The sequence below is a fragment of the Manacus candei genome, unplaced genomic scaffold (genome assembly GCF_025592945.1).
Source record: "Manacus candei isolate 608988 ecotype Guabito, Panama unplaced genomic scaffold, ASM2559294v1 h1tg000153l, whole genome shotgun sequence".
Taxonomy (NCBI): domain Eukaryota; kingdom Metazoa; phylum Chordata; class Aves; order Passeriformes; family Pipridae; genus Manacus; species Manacus candei.
In genome coordinates this window covers 1,974,151-1,994,615 of record NW_026138201.1, presented here as the reverse complement: position 1 = coordinate 1,994,615, position 20,465 = coordinate 1,974,151, and the positions used below count along the sequence as shown (strand labels likewise).

The 20,465-nt window shown below is 41.6% G+C and overlaps 1 protein-coding gene across 2 annotated transcripts; it reads left to right on the top strand.

Annotated features, from left to right (window-relative positions):
• The first annotated feature begins 778 nt into the window (after positions 1 to 778).
• SAMM50 (SAMM50 sorting and assembly machinery component) lies at positions 779 to 14,618 on the top strand. 2 transcript variants are annotated; one of them, XM_051772425.1, is made up of 15 exons: positions 779 to 930; positions 2,659 to 2,769; positions 3,797 to 3,898; positions 4,756 to 4,843; positions 5,340 to 5,446; positions 7,105 to 7,235; positions 7,450 to 7,537; positions 8,047 to 8,175; positions 8,728 to 8,799; positions 9,470 to 9,556; positions 10,948 to 11,018; positions 11,399 to 11,466; positions 12,161 to 12,307; positions 13,480 to 13,621; positions 14,406 to 14,618. In XM_051772425.1, exons 1-15 carry the CDS (start codon positions 910 to 912, stop codon positions 14,449 to 14,451), a joined length of 1,410 nt encoding a protein of 469 aa, XP_051628385.1. In that variant the 5' UTR covers positions 779 to 909; the 3' UTR covers positions 14,452 to 14,618. The 2 variants fall into 2 exon arrangements, with proteins under 2 accessions (XP_051628385.1, XP_051628387.1); XM_051772427.1 differs by lacking the exon at positions 779 to 930 and adding an exon at positions 966 to 969.
• Positions 14,619 to 20,465: the final 5,847 nt, after the last annotated feature.

Here is a 20,465-nt window from a genome sequence, read left to right as displayed (position 1 = left end):
ATATTATAATAATGATAATGATGATGACAATGCTACCATTTATTACCGTTACAGTCACTCATTGTCCCTGTTCAGCCCTGTACCACACGTCTCCGTTCGGGGTGCCCCGTGGGATCCCGTGGGATGCGGGAACCGCCGCCTGCCTCCAACCCGCCCTCGTCACCCTTCGAGGCGCTTTATTCCCTTTATCCCCGTTATTCCCCGTCATTCCCGGTGCCGCGCGGGTGTTCCCGGTGCTTTATTCCCTTTATCCCCGTCATTCCCGGTGCCGCGCGGGTGTTCCCACCTCGTTATTCCCGTTATCCCCTTTATTCCCGGTGCCGCGCGGGTGTTCCCGGGGTCGCTCCCTTTATTCCTGTTATTCCCCGCCATTCCCGGTGCCGCGCGGGTGTTCCCGGTTCTTTATTCCCTCTATCCCCGTCATTCCCGGTGCCGCGGGTGTTCCCGGCGCTTTATTCCCGTTATCCCCTTTATTCCCGGTGCCGCGCGGGTGTTCCCGCCTCGTTATTCCCTGTATCCCCTTTATTCCCGGTGCCGCGGGTGTTCCCGCCTCGTTATTCCCTCTATCCCCGTCATTCCCGGTGCCGCGCGGGTGTTCCCGGTTCTTTATCCCCGTCATTCCCGGTGCCGCGGGTGTTCCCGCCTCGTTATTCCCCTTTATTCCCGGTGCCGCGGGTGTTCCCGCCTCGTTATTCCCTTTACCCCCGTCATTCCCGGTGCCGCGGGTGTTCCGGCGCCGCTCCCGCCCCTTCCCGCCGTGCCCGGAAGGTCCCTCCCGCTCCCCGCCGTGCCCAATGCGCTCCGGGGCGGTGCCGCCCGCCATGGCCGCCCCCGCGCCGCGGCCCTGACCGACCCCGCTCCGCCCGGCCCCGCACAGCCGGCCCCGCACCGCCCGGCCCCGCCGCCGACATGGGCACCGTGCACGCCCGGGTAAGGGACGGGACCGAGCCGGGGCCGGGGCACGCCCGGGTGGGCCCCGCCGGGGCCGGGAGCGCGGCCGCGGCCGCTCCGCCCGAAGGTCGTCCTGGGGCGGCCGCGCGGGGACAGGGCCGGGAGCCGTCCCGGGCCGGGAGCGCCTCCGCTCCCTGGGTGTCTTTTCGTAGGCTCACGGAACGCTGAGGGATTGGAGCGGGATCATCTCGCTCCGCCACCCCCTCCGTGGGGACGCCTTCCACTAGCCCGGGCTGCTCCAAGGGCCGTCCAGAAGTCCTTTGGGCGCTTCCAGGGATGGGGCAGCCGCAGCTCCTCCGGGCACCCCGTGCCGGGGCCTCACCGCCCTCCCAGCCGCGAATTCTTTACTAAGTAAAGGATCCCTTCCGAAGTAAAACGTTTTTTCCGGTGTAAACTATTTCTTCCTAAAGAAGACCCGGGTCTTTCCCGGAGTTGACCTTCCCGCGGGAGGCGGGGGCTGGTTAAGGGGAGAGACTGTGGAAATGAAAACGGGGGAAAAAAATAAATAATAAAAAAAAACAAAACTAAGAAAAGAAAAAGCCGAAAGAAACCTTAACCCCAAACCAGGAGGCACAGAGAAGCTGCAGCTGGCGGGGTGAGAATCAGGGTCTGTGGGGCTGCAGTGCTCGGGGAGGGCTGTGCTGCCTCACCCAGCACTTGGAGATGGTCGTGAACAGATGGATAAATCTCCAAATCCATCTACAAGTGCTCAAACAAGGGGCATGAAGGTTTTAAGTGTTCGGTTTAACGCTGAAGAACAGCTGCAGGGTCTGGCTCCAGAGTATCTGATTTAATTTCTTTATCAAATTCTTTTTCTGGCGTTCTCTGGTTTATGTTTGTGTGTAGTATGAAGTGATACATGGTGTTGTGTGGATACAGATCGTTTGATGCTTGCCTCAAAATTTTTGGGAGTGAGAGAAGCTTTTATCTTCATTTTAACTTGATTTTGATATGTAGCAGCAATTTACTCTTCCAGCAAAACAGCTGGAACTGTTAAACAATTAAATAATGCAGCAAGTACTGTGTTAGTGACTTAAGACTAAAAGTAGGTTTACTGAGTTATCCAATCCTGACCTCTGCTTTTCTCAGGGAAACCCTTTATTCACTCATGCCTGAATCTGTTATCTCCTGCTAAGTCTTATTTTAACTCTCTCAGGTATAGTAAGTAAAGCCATGCCCTGCTGGAAAACATTTTGATTAAAATGTTCCCCTCTGAGGTTCTCGAGCCTTATTTGAGAGGTTACTTCTAAAAGAAATGTTGACATATAAGAGCATATAAATACATGAAAAGCAAAGTAACATGCTGAGAACGCCCTTCTTATTTTATTGTTCTACATTCATACTCCTCTGCCTCCCAAAAACCCGAAGTGGAGAAGTGACAGCCTGATTTTTTTAGAGATTCTTTTAAGAGGGTGGAGTTCTTATTTTATCGTACCTTTAAAATTAAGTCTTTTTTTTGGAATAGTGCAGAGTATTTTTGAGAAATCATTCAAAATGGAAGCTATTTAGCTTTCATTAAGAATTTCAGCAAACAGGTAAGTGTTTACTGTGCTGGTAATTCCCCTCACTTTAGTTCTTCCCTTTGCTCTTTTCCCTTGGGATTTGATGATCACACTGCCAAGAGCCATGTTTTTTTTTCCTTTGCAAAAGACATAAATCACTAATCAATGTACCCTATTAAAGGCAGTTCTCTTTTCATGCTTTCAGAGTTTGGAGCCTCTTCCCATGGCTGGGCCAGACTTTGGTGCCTTGGGAGAGGAGGCTGAACTGGTTGAAGTCGAACCTGAGACCAAGCAGGAAATTCTGGAAAACAAAGATGTGAGTGGCTGAACAACATCCTCATTTATTATTATTATTATTATTATTATTATTATTATTTGTGGTAGAGAGAAATGCTTTGGCACCCTTTCTTCCTTGTTTTTCCTAAGGCAACTTCCTAAGCTATGGATTGAAATGGAAAGAATTACATTTAGTACTGTGAGTTTGATGTTATCTGGTTCCCATTCTTTTATTCTGCTCTTTATTAGATGTAATCCTTAGAGTCATACAGATATATATGATACAGGTGGTATAATCTGAATTGTCTCTTTTATGAACTCTAGTACAGAGTCATGGAATTGTTTAGATTGCAAAAAACCACTAGGGTTATTGAGTCCAAGGCCACCACAAAACCATGTCCCCAAGTGCCACATTTACATGTCTTTTAAATCCTTCCTGGGCTGGTAACTCCAATCCTTGACAACCCTTTGAAGCATTTGTAGGTTTATATTTCTTTTTGACATTTACCCCTAAAATTTCCTGAAAAGGTTGGAAAAATGAGGGAAATGCAATCCCTGTAGTCCATTTGTACCAACTGGCCCTGGAGTGTGTTGTGATTTTTGCAATAAAACTGTCCCAGATGATAATATATCAAGAGGAAAGTTTTTAAGAAAATAGATAACCTCATAATGTGAGTGATCTTCCTTTGCATTTTAAACTGCACTACTCTGCTGATAGTGATAATATTAATAGAGTTTAAATATTTGTGACTTGTAAGTTTGTTTTCTTTTAACTCTTTGCTTATGTGTAGCCAATACGAGAAGTAGCAAACAACTACATGTCCTGTCTTGTGTGATTTCTGCAGTATTTATTTGTCCATACAACACAACTAAAATCCCAACAGCTGCACTCTGTCAGTGTTTCTTTTGCTACAACCAGTAGTAACTTTGGTATTGGAGTTGTCTTTTTTCTTTAATTTTTGTGTTAAGGGAACAGTGGACAGCAGTAATTTTTGTGCACTGGTGATTTTGAGACTCATTATTGGATGCCAATTCAGCATCTGTGTGTAAACCTCTGTTCTTTTCAGGTGGTGGTTCAACATGTGCACTTCGAGGGACTTGGAAGGACCAAAGATGACATTATCATGTATGAAATAACTGATGTTTTCAAGGCTAAAAATCTCATTGATGTAAGTACTGGGGTGAATATCAGACCTGCTGCTTGGAAATTCAGGTTAATTAATGACAATTTTTCTCTCTTTCCTGCTTTGTGCTACTCCCTTATCGCATGGGGCAACTTTGTCATGTTTTGTGATGATTCTGATCTTGTGATACAGAAACCAAACTTTAATATGAAATACTGGCAGATGCTGCATTTTCTGATGTGTTCAGCTCAGAGATGTTGTGAGGTGGCAAACAGATGGTTTTTTTCAGCTTCATTCTTCCCATTCGAGAATTTCTAACTGTGTAGGTGACACTTCCAGTTAATTTGCTGAAGATAAATTATTGGGACTCAGCACAGTGGAGCAAAGTGTGAGTTAGGCTGGATCTCCCTGCACTTTTAGGAGGTGATCCCTTCTGGAGCATGGTTGGCAAATAGACCTCTAAATTGGTCTAAATTTAAACAGATTAGAGTGTCTGGTGTTTGCCAAAAACAGGAGTCCCCTGTATAAGTGTAACTACTTACAGGTGTATAAGTTGAATAGTATTTGAATAACAGGTTCAAGTATTACAACAATTAAGAAGCAAACTAACAAAAGGTAGGAGCTGAGCCATATGCTCTGGGTTGGTTTATTTTTTTACAGATGCAAGTCTTAAAACATTTCAACAGGTGAATTAACGTTCCTGTTGTGAATGTTGTTTTTGAAATTGCATGTATGTGCCCTTGTATACAAAATCTGTGAATATTTTACAACTTCAGCTGCATTTTAACTATTTTTTTTTTTTGTAATCTGAAAGACTCAAATGGACTGGACCATCTTGAAGGTCCCTTCCAACCCAAACTACTCTGTGATTCTGTGGCTGAGCTACTTTTCTCATCCTGTAGGTCATGAGAAAATCACACGAAGCTCGTGAAAAACTGCTTCGTTTAGGAATCTTCAGACAGGTGGATGTTCTGATTGACACCTGTCAAGGTGGGTCTCCCCTCATTAATCCTCCCCCTTTTTGCTCATACACACACTCTTTAATGTATAACTTGCTCTCTTCTGTACCTTTATATACTTTAAATGAACACATGGGTGTGCTGTATATACAAATATGTGTCCACATCCATTATCCTTAGGAAGAAGATGTATTTTCACAGGTAAATATGTGTATTTAAGTACTGTATACATGCAAAATGAGTGAATTTCCAGCACTTAAATAATTACAGTAATCATCCCTTAATCCACAATTTCAAGGAATATGTGAGGGAAAGCTTGAGGATGTGCCCTGTATTTCTATGTATCACACATCCCAAATTCTGCACTCATATCCAAGTGACATCTTTTTCTGAAGTAATTTCTTTTTGTAATGTGGGCTTTTATTGTCCTTTAACTCAGCCAGTTTTCAAATAGTTCCAGTAATCTTCTGTCTGCGTTTTTTAAGCAACTATAGAGATAACATACACTTGTTTGTTTGTTTATGTAGGAGATGATGCCCTTCCAAATGGTTTAGATGTGACCTTTGAGGTGACAGAATTGAGAAGGTTAACTGGAAGCTATAACACCATGGTTGGCAACAATGAAGGCAGCATGGTATGGATTATTTCAAATTATGCCTTTTGGCCTTCCTCTTAGTTTCAAACCTAGCGAGGATTTTGGTGATCCAAACCAAATTATTTTCTTGATCCAGCTTTACTAAGGCTTTGCCAGACCTTTGTGTCTAAAGAGTCTTTGTATTAGTCAGGCTTTCATTCAGCAAAAGCCTATTTTGAGCTAAGGGAGAATCCTCTGGCTTCCAGCTCAGCATGTTAATTTTTTTAATTCTCGAAACTACTTGTATTATTTCTTGATAGTGGTTAAGATGTTTTATGTACTGGAGGGATAAGTAGGGAATCTGGAATTTCCTTTCTGTGAGATATATTTAAACTATTTTTCTTCTCAGTCAAAATGCTTTATATTTGACTTAGAAACTGTTCGTTTTTCACTATTTTAGCCCAGTAACAATTATTGTGGGCTGCAGAACACGAAGTTTTCACGGATCATATGAACTGTGGGGCTTGTTTTCTTATGATTTAATTAAAGATGCATCAGATTAAAGCCCTGTGTGAAAAATATTTACCAATTGACACAAAAAGTCCCATCTGGTGTGGGCACATGGTGCTTCCAGGTGCCCATCCTGCACCCTTCCTGCCTCCTCACGTGCACAGGGCAGCTGTGCCTGGGGCTGGGAGATAAGCCAGATCAAGGGACTCATCCCTTTCTTCTTAGGGGTATTTTTAACCTGGGTAAGATGCTGCATGACTCAGGGGATGGTGCTGTGCATGTGCAAGGGGAGCAGGAACTGGGTGAGTTGAGAGCTACTTATGCAGCTCCACTGCCAAAAGCCCTGCCCAGGGTGTCGTGGCCTGAAGGAAACCAGCAGGGGAGCCTTGTTGGTTCCTGTGCTGCTGAAAACTCACTGAAAGCTGCTTTGGTTTCCCTTTTTGGACTCAGCCTCCTCTTCTTTCAGATTTTAATTTGTTACGGAGAAGCAAAACTTGTGGATGCTCTAAAAGCAGGACTTGTATTGGCAACATATTATGTTTCCTTAAGAGTTGAACAGATTTGACATTTATTCTGATCTCTTAAATTCATCTGAAGCCTGAATTATATTTCGTTCTAAAAGCCCTTTCTGGTCAGATGAATAACTGCCTAGTAGCCATCATTACAAAGTTCAAGTGACTGATTTGCTTCCAACAGCTGTTAGGCAAAAGCAGTCAGGATTTGGGAGCTTTGTAACATTCTTTTCCAGTAGAAGACACAACAAGAGTGCAGTCCTGCTTGGAGAAAACCTGCTCCATCCTTGCTGCCAAAAGGATGCAAGGAATTTGTGCCACGACAGGCAGAAGTGTTTCAGTAGTTTCTGGAGAACTGTAAAGGTGTTGTACAGCCATCAGGACTGGTTGCAAAAGGACCTGGTTACTCAAAACAAAAACACAGGGAAGTGGCTCTGGAGTGGTAATTTTCCATTGACTTTGGTTATGATAATGTTACATGACAATTAGTTTCCTGCCTTTGCTGCCAGTGCAAAGAGAAATCCAACTTAAAACAAAAACACATTCACTTACAAGTACTTTTAATGTCTTCATTTCTTATTCTCACGGCAGATATGCTTGTCTTCAGCACGTGATTAAGATGCAAGACAGCAAACAATTTGAAATGTTATGATGTGGGATTTTTTTGTTTGTTTCTTTTTTTTTTCTTTTCTATAGGTCCTTGGGCTCAAGTTCCCAAATCTCCTTGGGCGTGCAGAAAAAGTCACCTTCCAGTTCTCCTATGGAACAAAGGAAACTTCATATGGCCTGTCCTTCTTCAAACCCCGGCCTGGAAACTTTGAAAGAAAGTAGGGGATGCATTTTTGAGTACATCTTTTTTTAACTGAATGAATATAAAGCAAGTAATCAGATCTTTCATTGAGTAATAATTACATGTATTCCTTTCCCGGAGGGTCTGTTAATGATGGAACAGAGCTGGTTTCTTAAGTTTTTGTGATTATTCAAAATTCCACCTACTTAAATAGTTTCTTTTTAAAACCTGCCAGTAATGTTGTGTTTCAGTTTTGCAGTTAATGTGTATAAAGTGACTGGACAGTTCCCTTGGAGCTCTCTCCGTGAAACAGATAGAGGAATATCAACAGAATGTAATGTAAGTGGAGCACAAGAGCTTGTGGAACACACACTTCATTACTCTTCATTTGGGTCACAGAGCTGGCTTTTGCAAATGTTTGGTTTACTTTTTTATGCTTGAATCACTTGTGCACAGGGCTGACATCTCATTATTTGACAGAGGTCAGCAATTTGGAGATGACAGAGGTCATGCACTTCAGTCTTCTTGTTAGAATCCAGTCTTATTTTGGCCATATAAAAATGCCAATGGGTTTTTCTCCAAATTCTTTATGTTTCAGATTATCATTTCAGAGAGGTAGCTGCTTGCCTACCTTCCTGTATCAGCCCAATGCAAGATATTTTTTGTTTGGGATGGAAAAAAGGGGTGTGGAGAAACTCTCTGGGCCGGAGCAGAGTTAGCACTACTCTGAAGTGGAAAAGGGTTTCTCTCTCATCCCAGGAGTTTGGAAAGAAAGCCATAGTATTAAAAACTGTTTGTTTTAATTTTGTAAGAGTTTTTTCATGTCTTACTCAATTCCTTTTTTGTAGTTTCCAGTCTGGAAGACCAATCACACGGTGAAGTGGGAGGGTGTGTGGAGGGAGCTTGGCTGCCTCGCTAGAACAGCATCCTTCTCTGTTCGAGAAGAAAGTGGACACTCTCTTAAATCCTCTCTCTCTGTAAGGCTTTCCCATGATCATTGTTTAGAACACATTATTTTGTGTCATCTCACACTTAGGAATGACCGTTCTGTCTTAGTGGGGGTGGTGTTGCTTTACCTCAAATATTTTTTGCTGCGTTTGGTCTCACCTGCCACCTGTTTTTGCAGAGTTGCCTTGTTTTGTAGCAGTAAATTTCCCAATCCTGCACTTGCCATGCCTTTTCTAAACATTCCTCTGGCAGTTTTTGGTCACTTGTCATCTTTCACAAATGACAGGGGGCGAACTATTTGCAGATTACTGTCACAAAATTGGTGGTTTGAACTGGGGCATTGCTGCTGCTCTGTTTCTCGTGTGTACCTTGGGCAAAAAATAGAAAATAAGATAAGAAATGTATGTGTTTCATGTGGCCTCTAAATTCAAAACTAAGATATAATTTTCCCAAATCCATGAAGCTACACAGCCTTAGTTGTCTTCCACTGTTTGCACAATTTTTGAAGGAAAATAATAGTGTCACTCTGAGCTATTCAACAGACAATGAGAACCTAAACCCAATTTTTATATTCTTTTCAGCATGCCATGGTAATTGATTCCAGGAACTCCTCAATCTTGCCAAAACGAGGTGCTTTGCTGAAAATCAATCAGGTAGTATTAAACCACTTATGCTATTATTGGGTTTCTTATCTGTGGGTTTGAGGAAGTCTTAATTTATCCAATTGATGTTCACGTTAAAAGTGCCTAAAGTTAGAAATTAATCTTAAATTGACTGGGAGACAGTGAGGACCAGTATTTACTTTTTCTGTTTACAGAGCCTTTTAAAATCAGGCATCTCTTCTGTGGGGGCAAATTTTCATTTGTATTTGTATTTTCATCCACTGGTCAAACAGCACAGCCTCTCCATGCCCCTCTCCATCAGCATTCAGTTGTTTATTAGCTGAGAGACACTATTCCTGACAGTATTTACTCTGCACTTTTAATTAATTAGTCCTTCTTTTCTAACTCTGTCATGTAAGACTGTGACTCTGTTGTTACAGAATTTGTAAGTCTGAGAATTCGAAGTGAAAGCCTGAGTAAAAATAACTCCTCAAGGCATACACATGTATCATTTTGGCAGAGAAAATGGTTTTCACTCTTGTTACATTCAGAGTTTTTCTAAAAGCTGGGTTAATACTTCAGAAACAATGATTTTTGTAATGCTTTAGAAGCAGATTGCTTTGAAATGCCATTGGAGCTAAAAGTGCCACATGTAGACATGCTTTTAAGGGAAGAAACACGTAATATCTGTTAAAACTTCCATAAACTTCTGTCTTTGCAGGAGCTGGCTGGTTACACAGGTGGAGATGTGACCTTTCTAAAAGAGGATTTTGAGTTTCAGTTGAATAGGCAACTTGTCTGGGACTCGGTAATTTTTTAAAAAATGTTTCTTAAAATATTTTTGTATTTAGTAATACTTGGTCTGAAGTTTATCTGACATTATTGAACCTGTGTCTTATGATGATTTTTCACCATGGATTAGTAAGAAGATCATGAAAGATGGATGGTGCAGGTATCTTGGTTTGTTTCTTTGGAACAAAGAACTACTCTTTATTTTTTATCTTATATTCCTGCCTTGCACAGTCAGTTGAGAAATGGCCATTCTGGAAAGAACAGCTTGACAAATTAACCATGTGAACACTTTTCCTTCCAGAAATCATGTTGGTTATGTCTGTTCTTTGTGATTTTTCAAAAACTTTGAGAGCTTTTCAAAAACTTCAAAGGTTTGAAACTTTGTTTCACCTGGTTATGAATATTCTGACTAATCTTGGTTTTTTTTCTGTCATTGAAATTATGAATGTATAACTATTAATTTTGGTATCCTAGCATGTATTTATTTCCTCTGTGTAAAATTATTGGGAAAGAATGTTTCATGAACTTCAGCTTCCTGTGAGAACACAGAGATCCTAAGTTTCAGGCAGCTTTAACAACATAGACCTAATATTAGGTGGAAATAGGTTTTTTCTACTTATTGAAATAAGAATTTCAATATATCTTAGGAATATTTCTGTCTGTATTTAGAAAGAAGTTGTATTTTGCAGTAAGTTCCTCTCGTAGCTGAGTGGGGAATTGAACAGCAACTTATTATGAAGATTTAAAAAATCAGAGGTTACAATAATTTGCATCCCAAAACTATTAAAAATAGATCTCACTGTCTGGCAATGGTACCTCTAGCTGGTACATAGGCAGCAAGAAATTATTAAATGTGTTTGTTACAGTGATTTGGGTATCAAGAATTACTCACTATAGGTAAAGAGTAGTGCTGTATGTTTAATTAATGTCAATATAGTGAGTTGTAGAGGGTGGTTTCATTTAACTGTAAGGCTGATTTACAGACAGGTAAATAACTGTACAATTTACAGGCAGATAATAATGGCCAAAAAAATTGTATTTTTGGCAGTTATTTGTTGGACTTTGGGTTTCAAAGTGCCAGGAGTGATTTATGTCAGCAGTGTTGCCTTTATTTCAAGAAAATTCCTAAGAAAGTAGGAGCTGGATGAGGTGGAAGTGGATGTTGTGGAAGTGGCACTTGGTTCAGATGTGCTGTGTTGACTTTTTCAAGGCAAAGCACTGCATGAAAGAAAGAGGGCAGCAGCCACCCAGAGTTTCCTGAAAATCCCACCACACATCCCACACTGATGGTGGATATCCATGCACACACTGTGATCAGCTCTGGCTGCTGCTGAGCAATGAAATCTTAACTGTCTTAGGGAAATTAAGTATTATGTGTTCACAAACAACTTCTTTTCCTCTCCAAAGGTCTTTTCAGCATCACTCTGGGGCGGAATGTTGGTACCCATTGGAGACAAACCATCCAGTATAGCTGACAGGCAAGTTTGTTAAATCTTTGGGGTTTGGTTTTTTCCCAGTCAATGTGTATAGAAAACTCTAGAAGAGAGAAGCAGTAGTAGCTCTGGTTGTGAGAAGAATAAAGTGTCTCTAGGTAGCTTTAATTGCATGTTGGTACTCCAGCCATTTTCATAGGGGGTAGTGCAGATTTACAATTTGCTGTATGGTAGCTCTGCCTGCCAATATTTATGGTTGCAAAATGGTCTTTACCATCTGCAGAAGTCTGTAGCAGGCACAGGTACCTGTGTTTTCAGACACAAAGCCCTATTGTAACTGTTTGCCTTGTAGACAGTTTTACTAAGCCTGTTCCAAAGTTGCCTTTCAGGTGAAGCACTGCATTTAATTTGGCTGTGTTCCCCAGGTTTTACCTCGGAGGGCCAACGAGCGTGCGTGGATTCAGCATGTACAGCATTGGACCCCAGAGTGAAGGTCTGGAACCCTTAAATCCCACTCCTCTGGCAGTACTGCAGATATTTGTGTGTCACATTCTGTCCTTAAGCTTTGTGTAGCCTGAAAACTATTGCACTCATTCTGTACTTTGGGAATTGTTATGGCTTTGATCTGTTGTAAACCAGGTGTGTGTTCAGACTTTCATGCTCCCGGTGTGTCACTTTAATTAGTAACAAACTTCAAGCTGAAAAAGTTCCCAAAACATGGTTATAGCAACAGTCACATTAATCTCTTGTTTGATACTCTGTTTGATTCCTGAGCATATGGTCAGATAGCTTAAAGGAAAGGTGATGTGCTCCACAGAGATGTTTTGAGAGGCAGTTCTGTTCCTTCCTCTGTTATCAGTGGATTCAATATTCACTGTAGTGTAAAGCTAATTGTTTAATTGTGCCAATTTCCCATTTTTAAAACTAAGACAAGTATTGCACAGGTGTTCAGGGGATAGTTCTGATGACCCAAGAGTAGGATGAGGGAATGAAGAAAAAAGCACTTCCCTTGGATTGTGTAAGTGCTGATTTTTTTAATTCATAGTGTTGAGGTTGGAGAAAGAGAGAAGCGAGGGGTAGAAATGCAGTGTAAAACAACTCATGGATGTTTTCTTGTACCTTTAACAACTGGTTCTTTTAATATATTCCACAGTAAAAGCTTTTATTCCAACATTGTGCCCAAACAGGTGATTACCTGGGAGGAGAAGCCTACTGGGCTGGGGGTGTTCACCTCTACACCCCTCTCCCTTTCCGGCCAGGCCGTGGAGGCTTTGGAGATCTTTTCCGGACACATTTCTTCCTTAATGCTGGGAACCTCTGCAATCTTAACTATGGTAAGATCAGTAGAACAAAAAAAACCACCTTCTTCCCCATGTATAAAGCAAAAAGGAGAGCTGCTCTGTGTCTGTTTACTCAGAAGCAGCTTGTTTACTGCGTGTGTTTTGGTGCCTGTCAAAAACCTGCTGCTTTTAACTTACATGTTTGACAGGTTGCCAGTAATTTATTGAGCTTTCCACATAAATTCCAGCACAACTTGTAGGAAAGAGACCCAGGGTGGTAAGAGTAGTAGCTGTGAATTAGTGATGTTTGCAGACCAATGTGGTAATTAACATTTCCTATATTACCCCATTCTGAAGGGAGATGATTCTAATGTTTACTGGGATGAACTAAATAAAAAGTGGTGGCACGAGGGTGTGGTGGCTGGTGGGATTTCTTTTCCCTCCCATCCCCAACATTTTTCAAAACATATTTCAGTGATTTGGAGTATGGCTTTGCAATATGATTTCAGTCAGTTTTGGGATATAGTGAGATTTGGTGTCTGCCTGACTTGATGTAAGAAAGGCAGCATCCCCATGGGAGGGAGACACTTAATGCACAATTGAAGGGCAGATTAATCACTTTAAAATAATAGAGACACACTAATTAGAGAATAGAATCACAGAATGGTTTGGGTTAGAAGGGACCTTAAAGCTCATCTCGTTCTGCCATGGGCAGGGACACCTCCCACTAGCCCAGGTTGCTCAGAGCCCCATCCAACCTGGCCTTGGACACTTCCAGGGATGGGGCAGCCACAGCTTCTCTGGGCAACCTGTGCCAGGGCCTCCCCACCCTCACAGGGAAGAATTTCTTCCTAATATCCAATCTAACCCTCCTCTCTGTCAGTGTGAAGCCATTCCCCCTTGTCCTGTCACTACATGATCCTGTAAATAGTCTCTCCAACTTTCTTTTAATACTCTTTAGGTACTCTGAGGGAGTACTAAAGACATTTAAGGTTCTTGCTAGTAAGCCCCCCATAGTGGGAAATGAAGATCAGCAGCAATCCAACTAAAATCCCAGTAGTGTGAGTCCAGGGTTCTTGGCATTTATGAGAGTTGTGGGCAGTGAATAAGTTTTGATTCTGCAGGAGCTGCCTCTAAGCAGTCTGTCTTCTAGCTCTGAAAATCCAGTTAGCCTGGGATCACCTTGACAGTCTTTGATCCTGGTTCTCCTGCTCTCTTGGTTGCAGGTGATGGTCCCAGAGCTCACCTGAAGAAGCTGGCAGAGTGTATCCGCTGGTCTTACGGGGCCGGAATTGTGCTCCGACTGGGAAACATTGCCAGGCTAGAACTTAACTACTGCTTCCCCATGGGAGTACAGGCTGGAGACAGGTTGGTTTCTTACCCCAAATTCTTCAGTAGTAACAGGGTTTTTTTTACTGCACTTCTGTCTGATTTATCAGATAGAATTGGTGCCTTTTAGTTTTGCCTAAAAGGGATTTTTGAGCGCTTGCTGCTGCTCTTCCAACTCATGTTGGTTCCACAGCACATCTTGGTTTAAGGCTTTGTTTCTCAAGTTTCAGAGTTCATTAAACTTGAGATCAGCTGTTGAAATGTATGAATAGCTGTGCAGCAGGCTTTATTTCTTTAGGGCAAGTGATCACTCCAACACCTAATGGGGTTTTCTGAAGCCTTCCAGAACGAAATGATTGGATAAATACCCAGTTTAATGTCTTTGTTTGAAAAATGGAAACAAGTTTAGGTATAGATAAAGAGGAAGGAATAACAAATTAATTTGTTAGCAACCAATTATCCCAAACCAAGCAAATATTACAGTATGCAGCAAAAAGCTTCAGGGGGCCTGTTCTTTCTTGCCTGTGAATATTGTGTGAGATATTCTGTATTTCATACAGGAGTTGGGTTATGTTTCCACTTATCATTCATGTGCAATGTGAATGAATAATAGCAATTAGAAAATCAGGGGCTTTATTTTGCAAATGTAAACACTCCGTATGAATGACAGATTGACAAAGCAAAAGCCCTTTGTTGGGTAACATTTGAATTAAAACTCTTCCAAAGATTGAAAACTGTAGGAATTAAGGGATAGGGAGAAAGGACTTTAATTTCATCAATCCCTTGTATATCACTTACACTGTTATTATTTGTTTCTTTTCAGGATATGTGACGGTGTTCAGTTCGGAGCAGGAATAAGATTTCTATAATACAGAAACATTTTACATCACTAAATGAAATTGTGCTCTGTCATTGAAATCAAGGCTATAATATACTTTGATAAGGTCTGACTTTTTTCCTTGAAATACAGATACACATCTGAGTGATTTACCTCTTGGACTCCCCAAGAAACTACATTAAATAATTATGCTGTAAAGGTTCATTGTACCTCTGATTCTTACCAAAACTGGGAGAGTGTTTGTAGGAGTGCAGCTATTTTATCTTACAGCTTTTGTGTTCCATATTTTATCTAGCTTTTAGTTGTTAGTTTTTACTTAAAAATTTGGAAGTTATGTCAGATATTGGCTCTTGGATACTGTCCATGTAATTATAGTTGTCATTGGCCTGCATGGCCTTCCCTCTTCCAACCACAATTCTCACAAGTGGGAGTATGGTTGGAATGGAAATTAAGGGGTTTTTCTCCATCATCAGTTTCTGTGAGCAAATGACCCTGAAAAAATCTGTTATGTGTCAAAAATTATACCATTTTAGTGGTTCTAAGTGAACCAAAATGTTCTGGTTTGAATATATTTCACTACTGTCAATCGCCTCTACTTAAATGCCTCCTACAATCTGAACTGCATACTGTAAAAATTCAAGTCATCTGTCTAGCACAGCAAACAGTAAAATCAGAACTTGGAAAGGGTCAGGGTTCTCAGCTCTGAGGTGGTTTTGAGTGCTTTAATGCTCTCAGTTGCAGAAAGGGACTGTAGACATGATGATGTGGTGCTGCCTTGTTTGCCTGCGTGTGAGAGGTTTGTCTCTACTGACTTGTTGAGGTGCAAATTTCACTTCAGAGTCACCTCCTGCTTTATCACTTGGTGTATGTTCCAGTTTCCAAGGCTGGACTAATTCACTAGTTCAATCTTAAGTACTTATCTTTGAAGACACTTGGACACTGATTTTTTATATGCATCAATCCTGTGTGGTCATCCTAAGAGAATCTGATCTTGGAGTCCATTTTCCCTGCATCCAAATTTATATTTCTTTTGTTATTAAGTTCTGGCAAATTTAAAATCCAAACACAAAGAAGATTCTGGGAGAATGGAACAGAAATACAGGAGCTGTTGTACTCCTGATTTTTTTCTGCTTGACTGAAGACAGGTTTGGAAATACTGCTGCACTTGGCTGAATGCTGTCAGGACTGCCATCAAATCTTGTTCCCAATCAAGTCAGACTCCACTCTTTTTAGAGAGACCACAGTTTTATACATTGTTTTAGCATTGGTATGTACTGCTGTTGTGGTAATACAGTGACTAAATCTGGTTTTGTTGATAATTCTCTAAAATATGAAGGCTAGAAGCTGATTTGCAGAGCTCTGCTTGACCAAACATCGTTCCCTCCTTTATGAAGTGGCAGCAACAGGCTCACAGATGTTCCAAATTGTGTGAATGACAGAAGTCAGCCCTTTTTCAAATAGCAAAATTCAATCTAAAAAGCTTTTCCAGTGTGTTTATTCAAGAGCTGCTGTAGCAAGGGCATATTTAATTAAGCGTTTCTGATGATTTTTTTGTTGTTGTTATGAGATAAAATATGAAACTATGTTAAGAATGTCAACAAATGTTATTAGTTTTTCTCCAGCACTATCGACATTTTGACATGCAAAAACATTTTTGATGGGAATGTTTAGATACCAAAATACTGTTAGGGTGTTCTCTTAGGAGTTCAAAGTTAATGTGTACTCTGTTGCCTTAAGAACTCTGTTTTGTGCACATTTTTTACTAAAGGCTGCACAAGTGTAATCCTTTAATGTGACACGAGAGCCCCAAGTATCAGTTGGCTGTTTGAGAGGGCTCAGGAGTTTCTGAGCTGAGCAGGCCTAGAGAAAGAGCCTCCAGCCCAGTGTGCATGTCAAGCAGCAGCCAGTCCATAATTCAGTTTGAGGGAAGTGTGGCCTCTGTGAGAAATTAGGGAGAAATGGAAGAAATTGCTGCAGAGGCCTTTTGAGCACATCTGTGCCACTCACCATAACATTGTCCACCAAGATAAAGGGAGCAAAATCATGTTCCATGAGCCTCTTCCTGTCGCTGTTTCCCTGCTGGTTTTGCACCATGTTGAAAGGTAACATTTTCTCAGGATGTATGACAGGTATATCACAGTATAGAAAGTATTCCTGTATTCCTCTGGGAGGAACATCTGGGTTATGTGGTTGCTTCTGTAGAATATTGATGTGATTAATATATTCCTATTTAAAATCTGTTGCATAGGCTCAAATAATTAGGGTGGATAAGACAGAAATCTGAATTCCAGAAGCTGCTGTAGTGCTGAGCTGGCTCAGTGGGAGAACAGCTCTGGACAGGCCTGAATCCATGTTCTTGGCATGGAGTTTCTGGCCAGAGTTATTGGTGTAAATAAAGTTACTGGTGATAAAAGGAGTAAGGCCTGGGATTCAAAAACATGGTGTTTGCTTAAATGGGTAGTTTTGGATGTGACTTTACCTCAAGTTGCTCTTGCTTTTATAGCCATGGCCACTGCTGGGGACAGTGAGGGGGTGAGCAATCCCTCCAAAGGGCACACCCAAAATGACCACCCCTGTGGACTCTTCGTTTTAGGTGAATAATGCTGAGGTTGCAGATACTGTCAGAATGACAGTTTCTTCAGCTCTGATGTTACTTTACTTCCCAAAGCCTTTTCTGGGGGCTGAAGGAGGCCTGGGAGGGAGAGGACTGTGTTTTTTGGGACAAGGGTTGGATGGTGTCACTGCCAAGTGAGGAGGTGACAGCAGTGAGGAGCAGGGCTAATGTTTGCACCACCATCCTAAGGTAGTGGGTGATTTCTTGGAGCTGTTCCACTTACATTAAAAACCTGAAAATACTCTTTATATGTGGGAGATGTGCTGTTATTAGGTGCTGTTAATGAGTAGGTGTCTAGGGAGCTTAGGGGAAGGTGGAGGAGGGAACTGGGAGGTTGTTAGAACATAAGGGGCAGGTTTGCTGCCATATTGAGAGCACAACTGATTTAAAAATACAGGCTTTACAGATAAAATATGGTGCTGACCTCAGCAATATGGAAATGTGCTCCAACTTAAGTACCTTTGCTGTCACTCTGTGCCTTCTTTGATACAAAAAAATCTTTACTGCCAATGGAAATCTCTGCAGAGATGTAGCAACTAATGTTTAATACTTACTACAAAATTTTGTCAGGCATCTGTGTAGGAACTGCTATCCATGCTGTGCCCTTGGAGGGAAGCATTCCAAGTCTTTCTGTCCCACCTGTGATCAAACACACAGGGAAACCCACAGGAAAGTGGGAGGGGGTCAGGTTGGCTCTCCCTCCTCTGGACTGAGAGAGCAGTTACATGAAAAAGCAGGAGTTTTCACTGGGATGTTACAGGGGAATAAAACACCCTTGCCCCTTTGTGGGAATAGTAAGGAGCTGGTCAGATGTGTGGAAGATTATTCTGAACCTTGTATGGGATAGCATAAGAAAATGATGCTAAAATTACAGAGTTTGGGTGTAGGTTTGTCCTGCCATTCTTGTTTTCAGAAGGGCTGGAGCCTGGCAGCCACAGCAGCAGGAATCCTTTCCAGGAGGGTTTTTGCACATCATCTTCACCATGGAAAGGTTGTTGAAATAGTGTAATTGGGTGTATGTTTTATGACAGCAGTGCTAAATGCCTGTTAGCAACTGTAGGTAAGTGCTCTTGGATGATTTTAACTTAATTGGGACAAGACTTTATGCTGGGTATGTTCTGTGCAAGTGAGAGCATTCAGCTTTCTTTTCTTGTGAAGCAAAAAAAATGCAGCCCAGCATGCAGCTGGTAGAGCCAATGTCTGCAGGGAATAAATGGTCTCTGTAAAAGCTTTCCAGTTAAACAGAATACAGAACAGAAGTTGCTCTGAAGAAAATCAGTAGCATCAGTTAAGTGGTGCCTTTATACCTCAGTATTGAATAAATAATGTTATTTTAAAAAACAAACAAACAAACAACAAAAAAACCAAACACCAGCACACACATCCCCTAACATATTTCATTTATCTGGCAGATCAGGAAGAAAAATTAACTTTTGTGTCAATAAGGTATCTATCATCTTAGAAAATCAGTACAGGTGTTGTTATAATAAGACTGCAGTGATTTCCCAGTTAAAAAAGAGGGTGGTTTTGCTTTGCTTCAATACCTGAAGAATTTTCAGAGGCCATATATTCTCTGTCATTATTTTGTGATGCATCTGATTGCAGTAATCTCAGGTAGTCCAAAATGTTGAAAGCAGTATAAAATGCTGTAAGGTTAAAGCAGAGGGAACAGAAACCTCTGTGGAAAAGAGGGGTGAGCAATGTTAAAATGAGCAAATGTGAATTCAGACTTTGGAATGTTCAGCTAAATATTAAAGCAACAGCTCAGCACTGAAAATAAAAACAGATTTTGAACTAAGTTTAGTCTTAACAAGTAATTCTCTTAAATGACAGGTTTGTGCTCTGGCAGTTTTCTTAGTGAGTATACACTCCACATAGGAATACTGAATATATTCCTGCAGGAATACATAGGAATCTCATCCCTGAAGAGAGGGAGGGTACCAGAGGGAATTTTCTGGGTGTAGAGGGCTGGTGTCTCATTCAGGATGGAGGGTTTAAACAAAGAACTTTGCTGGGCTTCTTCTGAACTGGAGGCCACTGACCTGGGGCAGCAGCAGCTGTGTCACCGCTCGTGGCCAGGAGCCAGTCAGATCACTAAGCACTGACACACACTTGATCACAGCAGCGATAAAAGCTCTTCATTTCCTACTTAGAAGAGCCCTGTTTGAACCACCCTCAGGAAGGCTCCCGGTTTTGGTTTGGTGGGTTTGAAGTGTAATTTGATTTTCTGTTGCCAGGGGCTCTCTCTCCTGGTCCGGAACAACCCGGCCTCCTTTTTCTTTGCAATGGGCTGACATACTTTTGCCTCTTAGCTACAAATCGATGCATTTCTTTATAAACAGACAGATCCATTCACCTCTGACTTTGATGTCCTGTCTGTGTGGGTTTATTTCAATCATTAAAAGATTCCTGGTTATAAGTGGGTACGTCCTGAGTGCTGTTCTGGAGTCAGTGAAGTTTTATGTGCTGTTTGGGTTGTGTGTACAAATTGTCCACCAGTTAGTTTGCTTTCTTGCTCTGAGTTTGCACTCACACATTTTCTGATTGCAACCTCATTAAAAAGTCAGGTATGAGATCTGATTGATTTTTATGGGGTTTTTTCCCCCCCAGAGGTTGGATAAAATGCTTTTTCCACACTGCCTTGAAGCCCAAATATATCTAAGGCTTCATTTTATGAAATGAAAATATCCACTCTGCTAGTCGTGTTGCAGATCAACATTTACGTGTGTTTTTCATATGAATCCAGGTTATTTTTCATACAGCTACAATCTTCACCTTCAGTGCAAAGTGTCTGATGTGTCTCGTGCCAGCACAATGCAGTTGACATCCTTGCTGATGATTTAATTTTGCAGGGATGTATAATAACCTGAAATGAAATGGGCAATTTAACCAATTAATGTCTTTCTATGTACTTCTTCAGCTTAATTAAGGCTGCTCTTTATTTTTAATCTCCCCTTTTTCTGCCTCCCTATTTCCCTCATGTATTGACTGCAATGTTAACTTGTGGCATGGAAGGAAGTGCAGGGACTGCTGTTCCCTCTGGATGTGCCTGGGCTGTGTCTGGGATGGGAGTTTGCTGCATGGGAGTTGATTTTTGCCACTGGTGTTTGTATTGTACACACAGGTCTCACAGGTGTTAAGTTCCACTCTATGAAGATTTTGAGAGCATTCCTCCAAAATCCACTTTTTTCCACCAGCAAGAGCACAGGGAAGAACTCCCCCCTGCACAGGAAATCAACATAAAACATTCATTAGGTATGGCCTGAAACCTCAGAATCATTTGAGAGGTGGTTTGGTAACTTGTATTGATCCCAACCTTGGTAAGTTCTCACTTGCAGCCTGAAAGCCTTTGCTGTGGGCAACAGGCTGCTGGTTCAGGAAATGCAATTTATTTTTTCTTCCAAAGAAGCAATATTAATAAAAAACTGTCA

What these genes read in the sequence shown, in the direction of transcription:
- SAMM50 (XM_051772425.1), top strand. Translation starts at nt 910, where the DNA reads ATGGGCACCGTGCACGCCCGG. An exon ending in GAATATCAACAGAATGTAAT is followed by an intron (nt 7,538 to 8,046) that starts GTAAGTGGAGCA and finishes CCTTTTTTGTAG; the next exon opens with TTTCCAGTCTGGAAGACCAA. An exon ending in CCTCTGCAATCTTAACTATG is followed by an intron (nt 12,308 to 13,479) that starts GTAAGATCAGTA and finishes TCTTGGTTGCAG; the next exon opens with GTGATGGTCCCAGAGCTCAC.